The following is a 19242-nucleotide window of genomic DNA, read 5'->3' on the forward strand; positions in this document are numbered from 1 at the left end:
TTTTTAACAAATAGATTCGCTTTTTCATAGTTGCAACCAATTAAAATTTAAAGCAGCCTATATCAGAACTTTTGACAATTATTTAAAAAAAAATTCTATAAGTCAACGAGCTGTTTCAAGTCTAATTAGAGTTCGCAAAAACTGAATAATTCACTGAGGACTTGTCCTAACCAGGGCACTACCGATTATTTCATTCAGAAAAAAAATTATTTTAGACATCTTTATGCATCTAAGAACAAGTCAACCTAAGTGTTTACCTGTAGCCCCAACATATGTACACCTGGTTGTAAAAAAAAAAAGGGAAGGGGCGCCTAGGCCAATCTTAAATGTGTTGTTTGTTTTTTTTACCCGTTTTAATTAAAACATGAGGATATTTTTAGTGGACAGTCAGTACAGTGGTGTGGATACTAACAAAAATTAATTCGTAAGTAATATATATATATACAGGTTGTTGTTTTTTGTGACGGTGTGCACCGGTACGGCGTACGGGCACCTTTTTGAAAAAAAAAAATTACTTTTCTTGTATTTTAACGTATCTCGTTAATTTTTAGTAGCTAAAGGTTAGGCAATCAACTACTGAGTACCGGCACCCAATCACTGAGTACCGGCACCTAATCACTGAGTACCGGCACCTATATATATATATATATATATATATATATATATATATATATATATATATATATATATATATATATATATATATATATATATATATATATAAACACTATCTTTCATTCAATGAGTACAGAGATGACATGATCTAGACCACGGCATACTTCGTGAAATAAATAGCCCAGTGACACACTTTGTGTTCGATTGATTTTTATGTACAATGACTGCATTGCGAACGATCATCCATATTATTAACAGGAATAGAAAAAAAAAAAGATTAAACATTGACCGTGAAAATATAGAGAATAATTCTTTAAACAAATTTTAAATACATGTAAAATATAAAACTTTATGTTTAAAAAAAAATAACAAGATACAGATATGATCACAACATAAAAGAAAATTACTATTATGATTCTTATCATCACAGTTCCCTATTTTTGCCCTCTTTACACTAAAAATAATATAGATCTATATGCAAATATAAATATTTATAAAAAGACTGTAGCCAAGAATGCGCTCGTAACAAACAGACCACTCGGAGAGACAATTTGGCAAACTTCTCGATGACTGTACTATGAAAGCCAGATGTTCGTAAACCTGGCTACAAGATCCAAGTCCCAGCGGCCAGGTAATAGCTGCGTTTTAAAGAGACATAAAATCTGTAGGAAAGTGTTGCCAACTTGTAATTTATACAGACAAAATATGCCAAGAATAGTGCTAGCATTGTTTACCGTTAGAGATATAACTCGTGCCTTGCAGAATGCTGTAGGTAGGCGTATGATAAATACAAAGATTTTAAAATTAATTCAACCCCCCAAAAAAAAGGTGTGACATTGTATGAATCAAAACTAAAAAAAATAATACTTGAATTTCTATACGATACTATAGAATTATTAATAAATGACTATAGATTGTATGTACAGTCTAACAGTGTTTTCCTGTGTTCCGAGGAACCCTAGTGTTCCGCGAGTTCTGTTCCCCGAACTACTGGAATAATTACCTCATTTAAAAGAATGCCATAATTGGGAAATACGATGTAGAGGGTCTGTAAAATTAATCTTACTTCCATTATTTTCTTATATTTAATATCATCATTTTTTTTTTAATTTCTATATTTTGAGGCCCTTTTAGGGTGACCTCTTGGCAACAGTCTTGAACTGTTATAAGTCTAGCCTGACCCTGATTTTATTACATCAACGACGCAACATAACCTACACCCTACTTGGCAGTCCGGTGGAGTTGACCAGGAAAGCAAGTTACTTTTATCACGGCACTAACTGCAGGGGAAGCAACAGTTCTGCAAATTCTGATACAATCACCACAAAAATACAACGAAACAATTTGACCGAATTATTAAGTTAATTTGTTTTTAAATTATTCCGTTGATATTTCATTTCTGAATTTGGATTTTTAAAAAGTAACTAATTAAGTAGAGTACCCCTTTCAGATCTAGCGATACTATCCGGCAAATAACGTATAGGTCATTTAATTCTATGACCAACGGTTCATGAGGGTGTCACGTGGCCAGCACAACGACCAACGTGTTTTACTACTAATGTTCAGGTACCCATAAAGTTGGGTGGACTCAGTGGCATCCTAAAAATCTCAACGTTCAAAATCCCAGCCTTCATGAGATTCGAACCTGAGTCTCCTCGGTTTCGGAAGAACAGTTTTTTTAAAAAGGGATAAATATATTCCAAAAAAAAAACCCTAGTAAAACGACGCTAGACGGAAACCGGATCTGAGAATAAAAACAAAGAAAGAACCCAGACTTCACCAACCAGTTTTAATGCGAAATTAGTTCTATTATTGTTAGGTTTCTAGTTTACGTTGCTACGCAACCGCCTTTATGTCGTGGAAAAGTATGTGGGAGGGGGAGGTAATAATGCCTTATTTTTATCCAGCTTAAAATGATAAAGTCAAGGACAACCTACAGCGGTATTATATATATATATATATATATATATATATATATATATATATATATATATATATATATATATATATATATATATATATATATATATATATATAACGACAAGGTATAAAGGTAACATTTCGCTAACAAGTATCTTCCTGGAGACAGCAAATGTCACACACGAGTGCCAAAGGGTTAAACTTAACTTTGTGCTAACTAAAGTCGTTGCCTTATATTTATTTTGACATCGATTATTTCATGGGATACGAAACCCAAGACCTTGTATGATATATAATAGCAGTAGCTTAGAGTTAAAAGAACTCTCTCTCTCTCTCTCTCTCTCTCTCTCTCTCTCTGTCTGAATTGTGAATGTCAGAAAAATACAATACCAGACAGAAACTAAGATCACATTTCAAACTGATGAACTTTTTTTAAAAAAACGAGCATATTTTTCTTTTGTTTTACAAGTTTCGTTTATTTCTTCAGGTTTGAAAATGTTTACATCCACGCCCATACCTCACGAAGGGCGACCAGGAAAAGCAGCGAGCAGGGTATGAAGCGGGACCATTGGGCCAACAGTCCAGAGCTAGCCCAAACCTTCCGCAGGGCATTTTAGCGGTTGTCCGGGACGACTGGGTTGACAGTCCAGAGCTAGCCCAAACCTTCATCAGGGCATTTTAGCGGTTGTCCGGGACGACTGGGTTGACAGTCCAGAACTAGCCCAAACCTTTCGCAGGGCATTTTAGCGGTTGTCCGGGACGACTGGGTTGACAGTCCAGAGCTAGCCCAAACCTTCATCAGGGCATTTTAGCGGTTGTCCGGGACGGTTGGGTTGACAGTCCAGAACTAGCCCAAACCTTCCGCAGGGCATTTTAGCGGTTGTCCGGGACGATTGGGTTGACAGTCCAGAACTAGCCCAAACCTTTCGCAGGGCATTTTAGCGGTTGTCCGGGACGACTGGGTTGACAGTCCAGAACTAGCCCAAACCTTTCGCAGGGCATTTTAGCGGTTGTCCGGGACGACTGGGTTGACAGTCCAGAACTAGCCCAAACCTTTCGCAGGGCATTTTAGCGGTTGTCCGGGACGACTGGGTTGACAGTCCAGAACTAGCCCAAACCTTTCGCAGGGCATTTTAGCGGTTGTCCGGGACGACTGGGTTGACAGTCCAGAACTAGCCCAAACCTTTCGCAGGGCATTTTAGCGGTTGTCCGGGACGACTGGGTTGACAGTCCAGAACTAGCCCAAACCTTTCGCAGGGCATTTTAGCGGTTGTCCGGGACGACTGGGTTGACAGTCCAGAACTAGCCCAAACCTTTCGCAGGGCATTTTAGCGGTTGTCCGGGACGATTGGGTTGACAGTCCAGAACTAGCTCAAACCTTCCGCGGGGCATTTTAGCGGTTGTCCGGGACGATTGGGTTGTAACTCCAGAGCTCATACCTTACGACCAGGCAGCTAGCCCAAACCTTCCGCAGGGCAAAAAGGTATTTCAGCGGGATGTGTTCTTGTCCGGGACCATAGAGTCGACAATCCATAGCGCATACCACGACTATATATAGTCAGTTATGTGTATATGATAAAGGCGCCAATCTGTCATCCCTTCAGAAACGAAGATGATAAAGTTCTTGCCTGATTCTTGCAGATGACCGTGGGCTGGGTTTGAATTCAATATATCCTTCAAAATATCTTAGCCTACAAAGGAGTGGCGTAACAACCCCGGCGAAAAGTGTTTCATTGCGCCCGGGCATTATGATTGACTGATAAAAGGGAACAAAATGGCGACCGTAAGAATATAAATCTTTCACAATTTAACTTATTGTTCTTAAAACCATAGATTAGTTGTTCTCAATTATATCTTTCAGTGAATGGATATTTATAATAACATAGTATATGATTGTATTAAAGAAAGATAACTCTAAAATTGTAACATGTTCGATTTTAAATACTATAATACTTATGATGTATAAAATGTGACAGTATTTTAAATACCTCCCTTCCCTATTTGATCAATATTTTTTTTTTTACATTGTTTGTACGTTTTATTATTTTCTCCTTTTGTTTAGATTACGTATGTAAATACTTGTTAAGATACATAAATTATAGTTTTAAATTAAAAGCAAATCGCATTCTTATTTGCTAGTTTAATCTTTTAACTGTGGTTATAATATTTACATCATTCAACTAATAATTTTAATGTGAACTGTTGAGTAGAAAAAATCTACATCATACAAAGCAACTTATAACGATAAAATGTCAAGAAAACCTTAATGTAATTATTTCCATTTTCATGTAATCATTGTATTTTAAAATGTAACTATTCAATTTGTACACCTTACTAATAAAAAAATATATCTTTTTGGAAAAAAATAACAACATCTTCACAAATTGTATTAAACGATGAATCCATTGTAGTAAATTAGATCATTAAGTGAACAAATAATTTAGAAATGCATCCTCTGAGGCTTCATCTCGACATCGCAGTTGACTTCCTAGTGGGTACAACTATCTGAACAACGGTGCCTCAATACTAAATATCTCAAATATCTAAAAACTGTGATATCGGAGTTTCAGTCACTTGTTTTTTGTTATCCCGAGCCCATTAGGACAATTTCTACAGTCTCCCATGCCAGTGACGAGCAATACACATTCAGAATATGTGACAATATGGCATGTGACAAGGAATCCTGGCAAAGTTACACGGTTGACCAATGACCTAAACTTTTCAAAAGACCCCCAAGACCTCGTTCTCTTTGTCCCCACCAAGGAACATGTGCTTTTTGCGTAGTGTTGTTGATTCTCAGTCATTGGGTCGTAGGCTAGTCGTAGCTCAAGACAGCTCCAGAAAACTTGCTCAACTAAACTGCTGTAGGTGTAGTCGATTGTTAATGCAGCACTTCAATAGAACTCTATCCCTTGGGTGGGTAATGAGGAGCGAACGTAGATTTATTATTCTAGGGGGACGTCACTCATAAAAGATTGAGACACACAGGTTTAAGAATTCCCCAGCTGTACACTCCCATTAGACAAGTAAAGATTTTATCTTTCTACGACTGGCTGAGTTGTTAAGCGCTTGACTTCCTAACCAGAGGTCCCGGGTTTGAATCTCGGTGAAGACTGGGATTTGAACTTCAGGATTCTTAGGGGGCCCCCTGAGTCCACCCAACTCTAATGGATACGAAATGGGCGAAAGTAAAGGCGGTTGGTTGTTGTACTGGTCACTTGACACCCTGCTCGTTAGCCGTTGGCCAAAGAAACAGATGACCATAACATCATCCGCCCCATAGATCGCAAAAAGTCTGAAAGGGGAACTTTATTTTTACTTTTCTTTAGTTTTACTTATGGTTACATCAGATTCTACTCAGCTAATGCAAACCAAATATCGGCCATAGTTTCGTAATTTCATCAGTAACACACACACACACATTCTCTATAGTAATGGTCAGTCTTATATCCTATTTTCTTGTATATATGCTCTCACATTAGATACAGTATTGCTCAATCTGGGTTCAGTCACACTTACAGGAGGGAATCCTAACGTCGTCTGCCTGTACCAGGGCTGGAGAGGACCTCTCTACGCCACTGATATGAACACTATACCACCTAATTACCAGAAAGGGGCACCAATTATCAACGTTGAAAACTAGGAATATGCTAATTTATAATTCATAAATAAACTTTCACAATAAAAAAAGAAACTAAAGAATACGGTCAGAACTATGGTTCAATGTGTTACTAAAAAAAAATACAAAAAAAAAACAACCTCAGACCATTTTTAAAACTACAACATCTAGCAAATCAATATGGCATGAACAGTACAACAGATAACAGCCAATAACAGGAAGAAATCAAAATATGTGCAAAGTATCTAACCAAAATAGTTTTAAATTCTAAATGATATACTTCCAGCAAGAGGCCCGGTTATTATAGAATACAAGACACATCAATATCTGTTATGACACTTGATCCTTGTCTTCGTATTAATAATCTTTAAAGAAAGCTTGTTTTTATAGTTACACTGTAGTTAGTTTTCCTTTTTTTTAAATGATTATTTCAAAGGGAAGCCACTCATTCTTTTTTGTCTATTTAATTGAGAAATGTAATTCTGGCAGTTGTCTCAAAACGGAGGTCAACTTAAGAGTAATTAAAATAAAGTTTGCCATCAGATTTCCAATGTTGGTGTCACAATTTGAAATTTACTTCAAAACCTTAAAAACAATTATTTGAATCGAAGTAAATATATTTTCTCTATCGTCACCCTTTTTTTTTCTTTATTAAAATGTCAGCCAACATAACTTTCATCCCAAAATAAGCCACAAGAGGCACAGAGCCATAATACTGCACATTAAATCTATGTTATCGAGTAAAATTCCCGCTTTGTGAACAAGTGGTGAACCTAACTCTAGTGTATTGACGCAGTGATTACATCGTTATTTTAGCATTTCAATGATACACGTGAAACTACTGTCGGCGACATTGACGTCTTGGTGTACGCACGGGGCACAAGGGAGAGAACTCCTCAAAGGCTGAGGTAATTATATGTTATACTTAAAAGTAATTCTCTGTGACCGGGCTGATAGCTTCAAAGAACGAAAACACAAGAGGAATGTTAATAGGCTACGCTGTGCGCCGGGTGGAGGGTGGGCTTGTAATAGGTGATAGGAAACGCAGGATGGAAGAGGGGCATTCTCCCTGTATAACATAATCGAAGGGGTGGGGAGTGTGTTTCTGATATGTTGATATCATTAAAATACCCTTGACCCAATTACCATACCCTCATAGCCCCTCCCCCCAAACAAAAAAAAAGTCGTGCAGACGTATTAAATAAAATATGCAAGCTCATTTCTCTACTTGACCCCCGGGGCTTGTGTATCACGTGATGTCAAGTTTTTCACTAGAACTCAGTACCTAGAGGTTAACGAGAGTGTCATGCGCCCAGCACAACGCATTTACTTTGTTTTTACATGTTTCGGATGTTCCAGACCTCTCGCAGGAACCGCGGGGGAATGCGGCGGGTTAGGTTCAAACCCGGGACTATCGAGACAACAGTCCAGAGCGCATACCACACAAGCAAGCAGCCATCCGTTTTTCCGCAAGAGATGTCAACTACTTAGGCGTGCCTCCTTAAAACCCCTAATCAAATCGCAGCAACAACATCCAGACCCTCTTCTTAGCAGCCAAGTGCTTGACTACTCGGCCACAACTGCTCTATATCTGCTCTATACCGAGAACTTGTGCATGTTTTAAAATATATTCATTGTCTCCAATGTAGAGTTTATCAATAAAAGACAAATTTTGTCAATTTTCGGAGATAATAAAAAAAAATCAATTGCATTCGTGATCTTAAAGTGGTTTTAAAAAATAAAAAAAATTGAGTCATTTGAAAATGCACATAGACGACTAATTATATAATAAGCGTTTTCCTAACGCTTCCCTAGTTACCTCTTCCGCCTGTTTTATGTACACTTAACAACAGAAAACAGCTCTTCCTTAATTACAACTTCCGCTTTTTTTTTTTTTTTTTTACATCTAGATTCAGCAAGAGCAAATAACTCTTACACTTCTTTGTTAGATTTATATGGCTTCAGAGTTCAAGCATTCCCATTCCACTGTAAGATAAAGAACCTTTTCGATGAAGGTCATCCGCTGTCCAGTTGTCGTACTTAGCGAGTACTATTCGAGTTGAGGATAGTTTATAGAAATATTTCTATGGTCCAGTTTTAAGCAGACGTCTGATGGGTCAATCTTTAAGTTAACGTCTGCTGGGTCATTCGATGAGCATGGTGTTGGGCATGTTGTCCTTGAGGTACCTGCAGACGGCCGAGTTGGCCCCGGGACAGTTTGTCACTTCGAGTTCCTGGAGTCTTTGGAGATGGCGCAGACCGTAGAGGCCGTTACTGGTCAGTCGGCGACATCCTTTAAAAAAGAAAAAAAAATTGTAGTAGACTATAGTAGTATTACTTTACTTATAGAGTACAAAAACGTTACACACAGGCTCAGACACAACAAATATAGGTATTACCGTACTATAACGAACAGATATGCAAAACATTGATCAAAACATTGATCCAACCATAATTACAGATGGCTGTGAGTTGAAACGAGACCAATCGTTAGGAGACCTGAACACTTACATGCGACGTAGCAAACTGTGACGTGGCAACGAGCCATTGGTCTAAATTGCCCACAGGTTGTGACGTCTCTCTTTCTCTCTCTCTCTTTTCTCATCAAGAACAAAAACAATACCATCATGTAACGTTTTAGCAACACCGCTATAAATATATGTGCTACCTTTACGAGAGATGTGCTACATTTATAAGATATGTGCTACCCTATCCGACATAATAATAATAATCTTTATTATCCGTAAGGAAATTTGTCTTACAATTTGTGCATTACACCAAACAAAAAACATTATAACTATAAGAAACCAAAGTGTACATTTACACCAGACGCAGACTCATAATTTACATGTGACAAAGTTTATACCAGATTGTTCTTATTTAATGATTTGATTGCCAGGGGAACAAAAGAGTGTTTGTGTTTCTGTCTGTTTGTCTTTGCTATCGGTGTCTTGTATCTCTTTTGTGATGGTAAAATCACAAAATCCTGACACAAAGGGTGATTCTTTATTTCGAGGATCTTGTTAGCTTTTTTTATAGATGTTTGTCTCAAACAACTGCCCAAATCTTTATGGGATATGTGCTACACTGTCTGAGATATGTGCTACACTGTCTGAGATATGTGCTACACTGTCTGAGATATGTGCTACTTTTATGAGAGATATGAAATATCTGCTTCTTTTAGGATAGATACGCTACCCTATATGACATATATGCTATCTTTAAGCCTTAGCTAACATAGAAGAGAGCACCTTGTTGCATGCTGGAGGTCACTCACGAAGGCCGCGGGATACACATTTGAGACAAAAAGGAAATTTGCTGCCGAGGACAAACGCAGACGGCGAAAAGAAAATCTAAATCGACCACCTGCGGACAATGGTTATGCTTGTCCTAGATGTGGCACAATATGTAGGTCACAGCTGGGACTGCGCAGCCACGGGAAATACTGTATTCCTCACTAATCTTCGGACTCGAAGACTAGCGTTATTATTATATATATATTATATATGGGGGGAGGGGGGGGGAAGGTGAAATGTGCTACGCACTATTTGAAATAAGTCCTCATATAACTATATGCAATCTTTTATACAAGTTACTTAACTTCCAGTAGATTTGACATTTAAACATTAAGATTGTATTAGCATTGGTAGAAAACTATTAAGAACTTTATACGAAACAGCGCTTAAAGAAATTTTAAAAATTCAAAAACATGTTGACCGTATTTAAAAGTAAAAAAAGTAGATTTTCAAATAAGATTATGAGCATATTTTATTATCTATATGGTGTTTACATTTTAATATACAATTGTTGACCGCTGACTATGTTTAACAGTCCGGTTACGCTACATTGCTGAATGGGTGGTTTGAAAATACGTTTTTGATTTAACTAAGAAAGGAATATAGTTAATGGCAACTTTTAGGGCGATCAGAAGCTGAACGATCTGGTTTCGATGAATGATACCCACACAGCTCCATATGACTGATACAAGATCACTTCTGCTAAATAATAAAACTTTGTGCCGCAAGCGACAGAGCTTAGAGAGTTGACTTAACAGTATACTTTTCTAAATCACGTGACTAATCAGCAGCTGCTATTATCTATACACCGGATACACATGATAGCTAACTATTTATAGCCCTCTGCCCTAAATGAAAATCCCCAATGCCCACAAGCTAGACTGGCTGTCACGTGAAAGTACAAGACCTACCAGCGATGGAGAGGACCCTCAGATTTCTCATGGAAAAGATGTGATGAAGGCCATAGTCTCCCACCTGGATGCACCATCGGATGAATAGCCTGGTCAATGAGGTCATAGTCGATATGTAGCCAACGCCGATATCAGTGACATGCGTACACCTGTTGATAATTGAAGAGATAAACATTTACACCAAGTGGTAGATAATAATAATAATAATAATCTATATTGTCCGTAAGGAAATTTGTATTACAATTTGTGCATTACACCAAAGCAAAACATTATAACTTTAAAAAAAACAAAATGTAGCCTACATTCACACCAGACAAATTCATAATTGGCATGTGAAAAGTTTTTATCAGATAGTTTTTATTTAATGATTTAATTGCCAGGGGAACAAAAGAGTGTTTGTGTCTGTCTTTGTTATCGGTGTCTTGTATCTCTTTTGTGATGGTAAAATCCCAAAATCCTGACCCAAAGGGTGTTTTTTTTTATTTCTACAATGTGATACAGAGATAAACAGTGGCGTAGCTAGGGTGGGGAGAGAAGGGTCCAAATGTGAAAATCCTCCCGGACCCCACTTGAGTCTCCCCCTAATGAGTGTAAACATTTTTTTTTTACATTAAATATTAATTCAATGCCATCGTATCTTGCTTCGCCCCTGGAAATAATGAAGACTTTGAAATAGAAAATGAATAATAAAATAAAATTGTGAAATCTTTTTAAATACAAAGCTTATCTAAGGGGAAGAATAAGCTTTTTAAATATATAAACACAGTTAATTAATTACCACTCATTGATTAACTTATTGTTGTTGTTTTTCTTTAATTGATTCGTGTATTGTTATCGACTATAATTAATTAGCAAAATTTTAACTTGTTCCAAACGCGGGAAGTGGGAGAAAAAAACGTATGCAAAACTTAAGGGGAATAACTACACCTATACAGCCACTGATCTCAATAAGTAGCATTTATTTCTCTTCTTTGATACCAAACATAATAATTAATTGTTGTTATTGTTTTGTATTAATTGAAATTAATTCGTTTTTTGTTAGGTACAGCAGACAGACACACAGAGAGTGAGTTGACATAATAATAATTATAATAATAAGGCTTGTCTTCGAGTCCGAAGATCAGTTGATATAAGCTTGGTAGTAAAAGTAAGAGTAGGGTTGGACCCAAAAAGTGAGGAAAACTAGAACTTGAGGTTTCTAAAAAAAAATGAATATTAATTTAATTAGTAAAATCACTAAACTTAGAGATAAATTCCAGGCCAGAAGACTAAAATTTAAAATAGCAACAATACTGAAACATAATTTCCAACTACAAAAGTACAGTGTAATCAAAATTCTCAGAAAAACATAAAAACAACGGCACATTGTGTATTCCCTATGCTAGGAGAATTTTTTTTTAATAACTTCTCTCACTTCCATAGTGCTATTAGAGCCTGAATCAGGCAGGAAAACCAACGAGTTAGTAGAGTTTAAGTCTCTTAATAATTGATACATGGATATAGATATAGATATTGTTACGTATTTCTGAATCTTCTGGCTAGAAGTATTAGTAGGCACACAAATAAAAACACAGCAAAGAACTTGACGACTAAACTTTCAGTTTCATATAACTTTAATGACTATTAACTCTAACAATTCGTTACTGTAACATGTAGCGTAGAAGACTGTACAATATCTGTCAGTTTACCGTTAGCTATACTTCGTTGCAATTCATCTCTTCACTTCGTTGCAATTCATCTCTTCTCAACTTGCATCGAGCCGTATTCCACAGAACAGACCAACGACACACTTCCCAGTGTCGCTCCAGGTCTCCTAAAGCTGAACCAAGTCGTAACAGACCAACGACACACTTCCCAGTGTCGCTCCAGGTCTCCCAAAGCTGAACCAAGTCGTACTCTAGTCTACCACATCAGAGCCGCACACGTCTTACATCGACTGTATCGACTGTAACGGCTCAAGTCCACTGTAGTTCGCTGTATAGACTTTAACGACAGTAGTTCACTCCAGTTAACTCTACCCTAGTTAACTTGCATCGAGTCGTACACATTTCTCTTCCACAGAGCCGCACACGTCTTACATCGTCTGTATCGACTGTAACGGCTCACTCACGACTCCATACGACTGACTTTCACATTAACTCTCTGGCTTATATAGAGTCCCTAATCGCTTGTCCAAAGTTGCACAAACACGGCTAGTATCCTCCGAAATAACACGTAAGGAAACGTCACATCCTGTCTTTATTTATACACGTAGATTCCAGAAAACACTCGCTGCAGTGTCATCAAGTCGGGGTCACACGTAGTGACCTTTATCTGTCACTGTTCATTAGTAACTGTCCCTCTACTTAGATCTATTCGTCCCCTGGAACAACACGTGAGGACACGTCACATCCTGTCTTTGTTTGTACATGTAGATTCCAGGGAACACTAGCTGCTGTGTCATCTCGCCGGGGTCATACGTTGACCTCTACCTATCACTGTTCATTTGTAACACTGCCCCCTTCTTAGATCTGTTCGTCCCGAACAGATTCTACTTCATCACGATACTGATGAAATCGATCGACGATCAAGTAGGAAGCTTTGGTGGTTTCCCCCTTCTCAGAGATGTTCTTTCAATCTGGCAGTTGTCCATCTTCTTTCCATAGAAGAATGGGAGCCAAATCCTCATTTTTCAGCAGTTCCTCACAAATGTTTTCATCAATCTTGGTATGGAAACATCGACTTTCAGATGACGACATTGGGCACTCTTGTCGAGAAAATTCATCAGCATTCTAACGAGTTCGTGCTTCACTGGCTGAGTTTTACATTCTCCAGCATGTTTTTACAGAGCTTCTTCAGAGATACACAGGTTCATAACAGTACAGCAATATTCACATGTTCTTCTTACAACAGCAACTGACTTTGGGTTTGTACGATGTTGGGTTGATCTTCTTGTACAGTTCTGTCACAGATGGTTACTCACTACAGTTCTGACATCTTAAACTACTTCTTTTCTGTCCTTCTTGCTTTTGACTTAATTAGCGTTCTTCTAAAACCTCTGTTATACTCCATCAACCTATTCTCATGAGGAATGTTCTTAGATTATTCATTGGTGGCTTCACACTTTCAACTGATTCGTAAGGCTTTCTTCTTTGGTCTGATGGTTCCGGACAGAATCTTTCTAAAAACATGGGCTGTGGAGTTTCATCAGTGCAGGTAGGGGTCTATCAGTGGGAGAAGTGGTGGGCTTGTTTTCTAACAACATGGGTTATGGAGTTTCATAAATGCAGGTGGGGGTCTATCAGTGGGAGAAGGGGTGGGTTTGTATCTTGATCTTGTCGAAGCCATCCACGTTGCACTCTGCATATGTCGCTTTCTCCGCCTCCTCAATTTGATATTTCTTTGGTTGCGTTGATGTCGTTGTCGTTGTCTTGCTTTCCTGTCGATCAATGCTGATGGCAGCGACTTAGCACATAGGAAGGCATTGTATTTCATAGCTGTAGTCATCAAGACTGTTGATCTAACAAGTTGCTTCAGCATTATTCTTCGATAGGTGCTTTGCGAATGAGCTGCAAGTCCACTTGAAGGCAAGTTGTCAAACACGTCAGCACCTTCATCCGAGTCTGGATGACTCGACTGTGGGGCAGGTTGATAACATTCAACGTGCAAAGGTCCATCAACTTCAGCATCAGTTTCTATTGTAATTCCTTGACTATCACCAGGGCTTCTCGCGCCTACCTTGATAGCTGTACAAGCTTCTGTTAGGTCTAGAGCTTGTTGGTGTATTTCTTGGCATTCACAGTCTTCTTGCATAGCTACGTACGTACAGTTCTTGTCAAACGCATGAGTGCAATAATCAAGCTTCGAGTTCCTCTCGTAGACACTGGCAGATAGACAGAAGTCTTTAAGGCCCACAGCAACAGGCTTGGACTCAGACCCAACGTTGTCTTGATCTGTTTGGCTAGTTAAGGTACTCATATCAGGTATATCTATAGCTAAAGCTTCGGTCAAACTATAGGTCTCTTCTATTGTTTCTTCAGCGGTCTCATTCTGCTTCTCGTTGAAATAGTAACAGCTACCGTCTCTTTTCATTTCTTGTGGGCCACATTCGTTTGGTTTGCTATCACAGTCACAGACAGCACAACCATTACCAGCATCCCTATCGTAATTGTCTGTATCGCCACATTCTTGGTTGGACAATTGTTCGCTGTTCATCAATGGTGTAGTTCTTTCATCTGTCGACTCAATCTGATTCTGCTGAGTGTTCAGTAGCTCGTTCATCATGATTCTCGTTTGATGTTTTATTGTATCTGTTTGTTCTTCTGTCTTGTTGGGCGTGGTAGCTATTTGTTCATTCTCATTCATGGCTTTGATCAACTGGTTAAATGAAGAAAATCTAGTGTTGATTTCTGATTCTATCTCCTTAATGCTCTCTTTCACCGAGTTCATTTTGTATTGCAAGGTTCTCAGGAGCTCCATCGTATTAGGTTTGATTTCAAATTGGCAAGTGTCCGGATTCTCATCTTCCTCCAACAGGGCTTGTCTGAGACGTGCTGTTAGCGTTTCCTTATTTCCGTTAAGCTGTAGACCTCTTTCTCGAAGCTCTTGTCTAAGTTCTTTCATGTCAAGTTCAATAAGAAGTTTGATGGAACACATTCTAGCCAGCAATATCCCACTTCTGACACCAATTGTTACGTATTTCTGAATCTTCTGGCTAGAAGTATTAGTAGGCACACAAATAAAAACACAGCAAAGAACTTGACGACTAAACTTTCAGTTTCATATAACTTTAATGACTATTAACTCTAACAATTCGTTACTGTAACATGTAGCGTAGAAGACTGTACAATATCTGTCAGTTTACCGTTAGCTATACTTCGTTGCAATTCATCTCTTCACTTCGTTGCAATTCATCTCTTCTCAACTTGCATCGAGCCGTATTCCACAGAACAGACCAACGACACACTTCCCAGTGTCGCTCCAGGTCTCCTAAAGCTGAACCAAGTCGTAACAGACCAACGACACACTTCCCAGTGTCGCTCCAGGTCTCCCAAAGCTGAACCAAGTCGTACTCTAGTCTACCACATCAGAGCCGCACACGTCTTACATCGACTGTATCGACTGTAACGGCTCAAGTCCACTGTAGTTCGCTGTATAGACTTTAACGACAGTAGTTCACTCCAGTTAACTCTACCCTAGTTAACTTGCATCGAGTCGTACACATTTCTCTTCCACAGAGCCGCACACGTCTTACATCGTCTGTATCGACTGTAACGGCTCACTCACGACTCCATACGACTGACTTTCACATTAACTCTCTGGCTTATATAGAGTCCCTAATCGCTTGTCCAAAGTTGCACAAACACGGCTAGTATCCTCCGAAATAACACGTAAGGAAACGTCACATCCTGTCTTTATTTATACACGTAGATTCCAGAAAACACTCGCTGCAGTGTCATCAAGTCGGGGTCACACGTAGTGACCTTTATCTGTCACTGTTCATTAGTAACTGTCCCTCTACTTAGATCTATTCGTCCCCTGGAACAACACGTGAGGACACGTCACATCCTGTCTTTGTTTGTACATGTAGATTCCAGGGAACACTAGCTGCTGTGTCATCTCGCCGGGGTCATACGTTGACCTCTACCTATCACTGTTCATTTGTAACAATATATATAAATATGAGCTAGGCAGGAGAACCAGTGACTTGGCAGAATTTAGATCATTGGTTAATATGCAAAAGGCCATTGAGAAACCAGAGTGGGAAAACATTGTTGCTATGTTATAAGCTGAGGAGCGCAAAGGAAAACAATGAATCTGAGATGTCGTCTGCCAACTTACAATTAAAATTTTGTATGATGAATTGCGTTATTTTTATTAGGAATGGGCCGGAAGAAGGGCCGGAATACATATTCAAAATCCTGGACACACAGAGTTCAAAATAGGACACGATTTTATTCCCAGTCTCTATCTTATCTTATCTTACCTTCTTCTTATATTATTTAATACAGACGTTGCTTCAAAAAAAAAAAAGAAAATGAATACGTCCTATCGCCATGCATCTAGTCATGCATGTTAACCAATGACCTAAATTATACCAAGTTTCACTGGTTTTCCTGGCTAGCTCAGGCAACCCATTCCATGCTCTAATAGCCCTAGGGGAGAAGAAGCATTTGTACAAATTTGTCCTAGCATATGGAACGAGGAATGTGCCTTTATCTTTGTGTCTATCTGAGTATTTTATTAAACTTTGTTTTTGTATTTTAAGATTACGGTTCAGTGTTTTATGTATAATTGATAGTTTACTTTTGAGCCTTCTGTCCTGAAGGATTTCTAAATTTAGTGATTTTACTAAAGGTGTTACTGTAGTCAAATGTGAATATTTGTTTGTTATGAATCTAACTGCTCTATTCTGTGTATGTTCCAGTTTCTTAATGTTTTCTTGAGTTGAGGGGTCCCAAACAGAGGATGCATATTCTATTATTGGCCTAACCAAGGTTAAATAACATTTTAGTTTTATGTTCTTATTTGATTTATGGAAATTTCTTTTAATAAATCCTAATGCTTTGTTTGATTTTTTAATAGTTTCATCAATATGTGGATTCCATGACAGTTTTTCATTTATTATAACACCTAGGTATTTTGCGTTTTTAGTCTGTGTTACTGGTTTGCCATGAATAAGATAAGTGGAATTCATTTGTTTTAGTTGTTGTTGTTTTTTTTTGCACTCTTAATTAATGACATTTTTCTGGGTGGAAAGACATTCTCCAATTTGAATCTCATTTCTGTAATTCATCTAATTGTCTTTGTAAAATTTCTGTATCTTGTGTTGTTGTTTTTTTTTATTGTTCTATATATTATGCAATCATCTGCAAATAATCTGACTTTTGTTCCTGAACTAATGCAATTATGTCCTAATGTTTAGTTTTCATCCTATTTAAGCTCTGTCATTTCTCTTTCTAACAATGAACTGAACATTTCTAGGCAAATGTTCAGATTATTCACTTAGTTCAGTCATCCCTGTAAAAGTCTGCTTCCGGAACTGGCAAGGGAAATCACTAAATCAGGGATATAAAGGTTAGAAAGGAAAGGGGGGTGGGGAGGTGAAGTTCACTTTAACGTCTGCGGAGTGATTGCCCTTTAATCTCTTAAAAACCTTCATTTTAGTAGCAAACGTTGGGTTTTTATGGGGTTTTCTTTTTCGGCCAACTTTAAAAAAAAACAAAACACGAATATTAGTCTGGATATTTTTGGCATCTTTGAAAGACGAAGAACACAACAAATTAGTTTTTTATTAAAATTGTTAGAGATTAGCCAGAGGGGTAGAAAACTAGATATAGACAATCTGGCAGCCTCCCCTATGTTTTTTTGAGTTTCTTGTTTCAGAGCGGGACATTAATCTGTGTTTATTGGCTTACAAATCAAAATAAAGGGAAGTAATTATCCACTTCGTGAAATGATATAGTTAATAATAATAATAATTTTATTTATAAAGCGCTGTTAACCAACAAAATGTAGGCTCAAGGCACTGTAATAACATTACAAACACGACAGCTACAATGACAAGCTAATCTAAAAAAGTTTTAAACAGATAGGTCTTAATATTCTTCTTGAAAGAGGTGTAGCATGTTGTCTGTCTGAGATCAATGGCGAGTGAGTTAAGAAAAACTGGCTTCATCGAAACTATATTTCTAGATTTCATTTGATAATGTTATAACTCTGCAATGCGCACCGCCATCCAGGCTAGTGCTAGAAGGTGCGCACTGTGATAGACTAGACCTAAAAGAATGTCCACATTAGGAAGAGAAGAGAACGATTTCCGCCCAAGGAGAGAGCCAATATGGAGAGATTGTGCCTAAGAGAAGATGTTGTTTTGTGTACAAACGTCTATGTCTCGTTGAGTTGCCTCACTTAAGTTATAGCAATTGGTGTCAGAAGTGGAATCCTCAACGAAAGGGGAGAAGGCCTAGATACAAGACATTGAACGATCTCCGTTCAAGTCGAGAGCCGGAGTGAAAAGACTGTGCCTAAGATAGATGTTGTTTTGTGTGCCTGTGGTGTCGTGTAAATAAACATCTATGTCTCGTTGAGTTGCCTCACTTAGGTTATTACAATATTCAAGAAATATCAAGAAAACATAGAGTTGAATAGTAAGAAGTTCTACACAATTTTTACATTCATTTTAGATAAAAAGTAAAAGTTCCCTTGTCAGACTTTGCTGTCTATATAGGGCACACGATGTGAACATCTGTTTCTATGGCCGACGGTTAAAGTTAATGTTATAAGACAAACATAACATTTAACAGTCCTTAACTCTTTCTCTCCTAATCGACGATACCATCGTTGATTTTTACTTCATTTAATTAAATCAATGTTTAATTTTTTAAACTTGACTTTGTGTTGTATAAATAAAGAGCATGCATTCCCCTTTAATTCTTTACCAGATACAACATTTTCTGATAACAAACAACAATGCTATTGAAGCCCAATCATAACAGGGGTAGTGAAATGAGCAAAATGAAGAATTCCTTCAAAATGTGGAAAAATAATTACGGAGAGAAAGAGTTAATCCTACTAGCGTCAAGTACCCATTAGTGTTTTGTGGACTCACGGGCGCCCTAAGATTATACCGAAGTTCAAAATCCCAGAATTCATCGAGATTTGAACACGAGACACGTCGCTTCGGAAGCCCCCCCCCTCTTTTCCCGCCACCCTCCAAATAATGAGCGTTTCCCGTTCATTCGTCAAGTGCCCATCTGTCTCGCAGTAAGTGGATTTAGAGAGAAAAATAATATACGCGCCGAAACACTGTGGCGTAGCTATGATGGGGGAAGGGGGTCCAAATTTGAAAATCCCACCGCCCCCCCCCCCCACTTGAGAGAAGCCCCAAAATGAGTGTCCG

The 19242-nt window shown here is 38.1% G+C and overlaps 1 protein-coding gene across 1 annotated transcript in view; it reads right to left on the reverse strand.

The window, feature by feature from the left end:
* Positions 1–5714: 5714 nt before the first annotated feature.
* The window catches only part of LOC106062291 (F-box/LRR-repeat protein 16-like), a 62330-nt gene continuing 48802 nt past the window's right edge, over positions 5715–19242 (reverse strand). The window contains exons 3-4 of the mRNA XM_056021749.1: positions 10362–10510; positions 5715–8447 (exon numbers count right to left, since the gene is read on the reverse strand). Of these exons, the coding sequence (XP_055877724.1) occupies positions 8299–8447; positions 10362–10510 (298 nt within the window). The 3' untranslated portion in view covers positions 5715–8298. The remainder of the gene's footprint in view (positions 8448–10361; positions 10511–19242) is intronic.

This window comes from Biomphalaria glabrata, chromosome 2, assembly GCF_947242115.1.
Source record: "Biomphalaria glabrata chromosome 2, xgBioGlab47.1, whole genome shotgun sequence".
NCBI classification, from domain to species: Eukaryota; Metazoa; Mollusca; class Gastropoda; family Planorbidae; genus Biomphalaria; species Biomphalaria glabrata.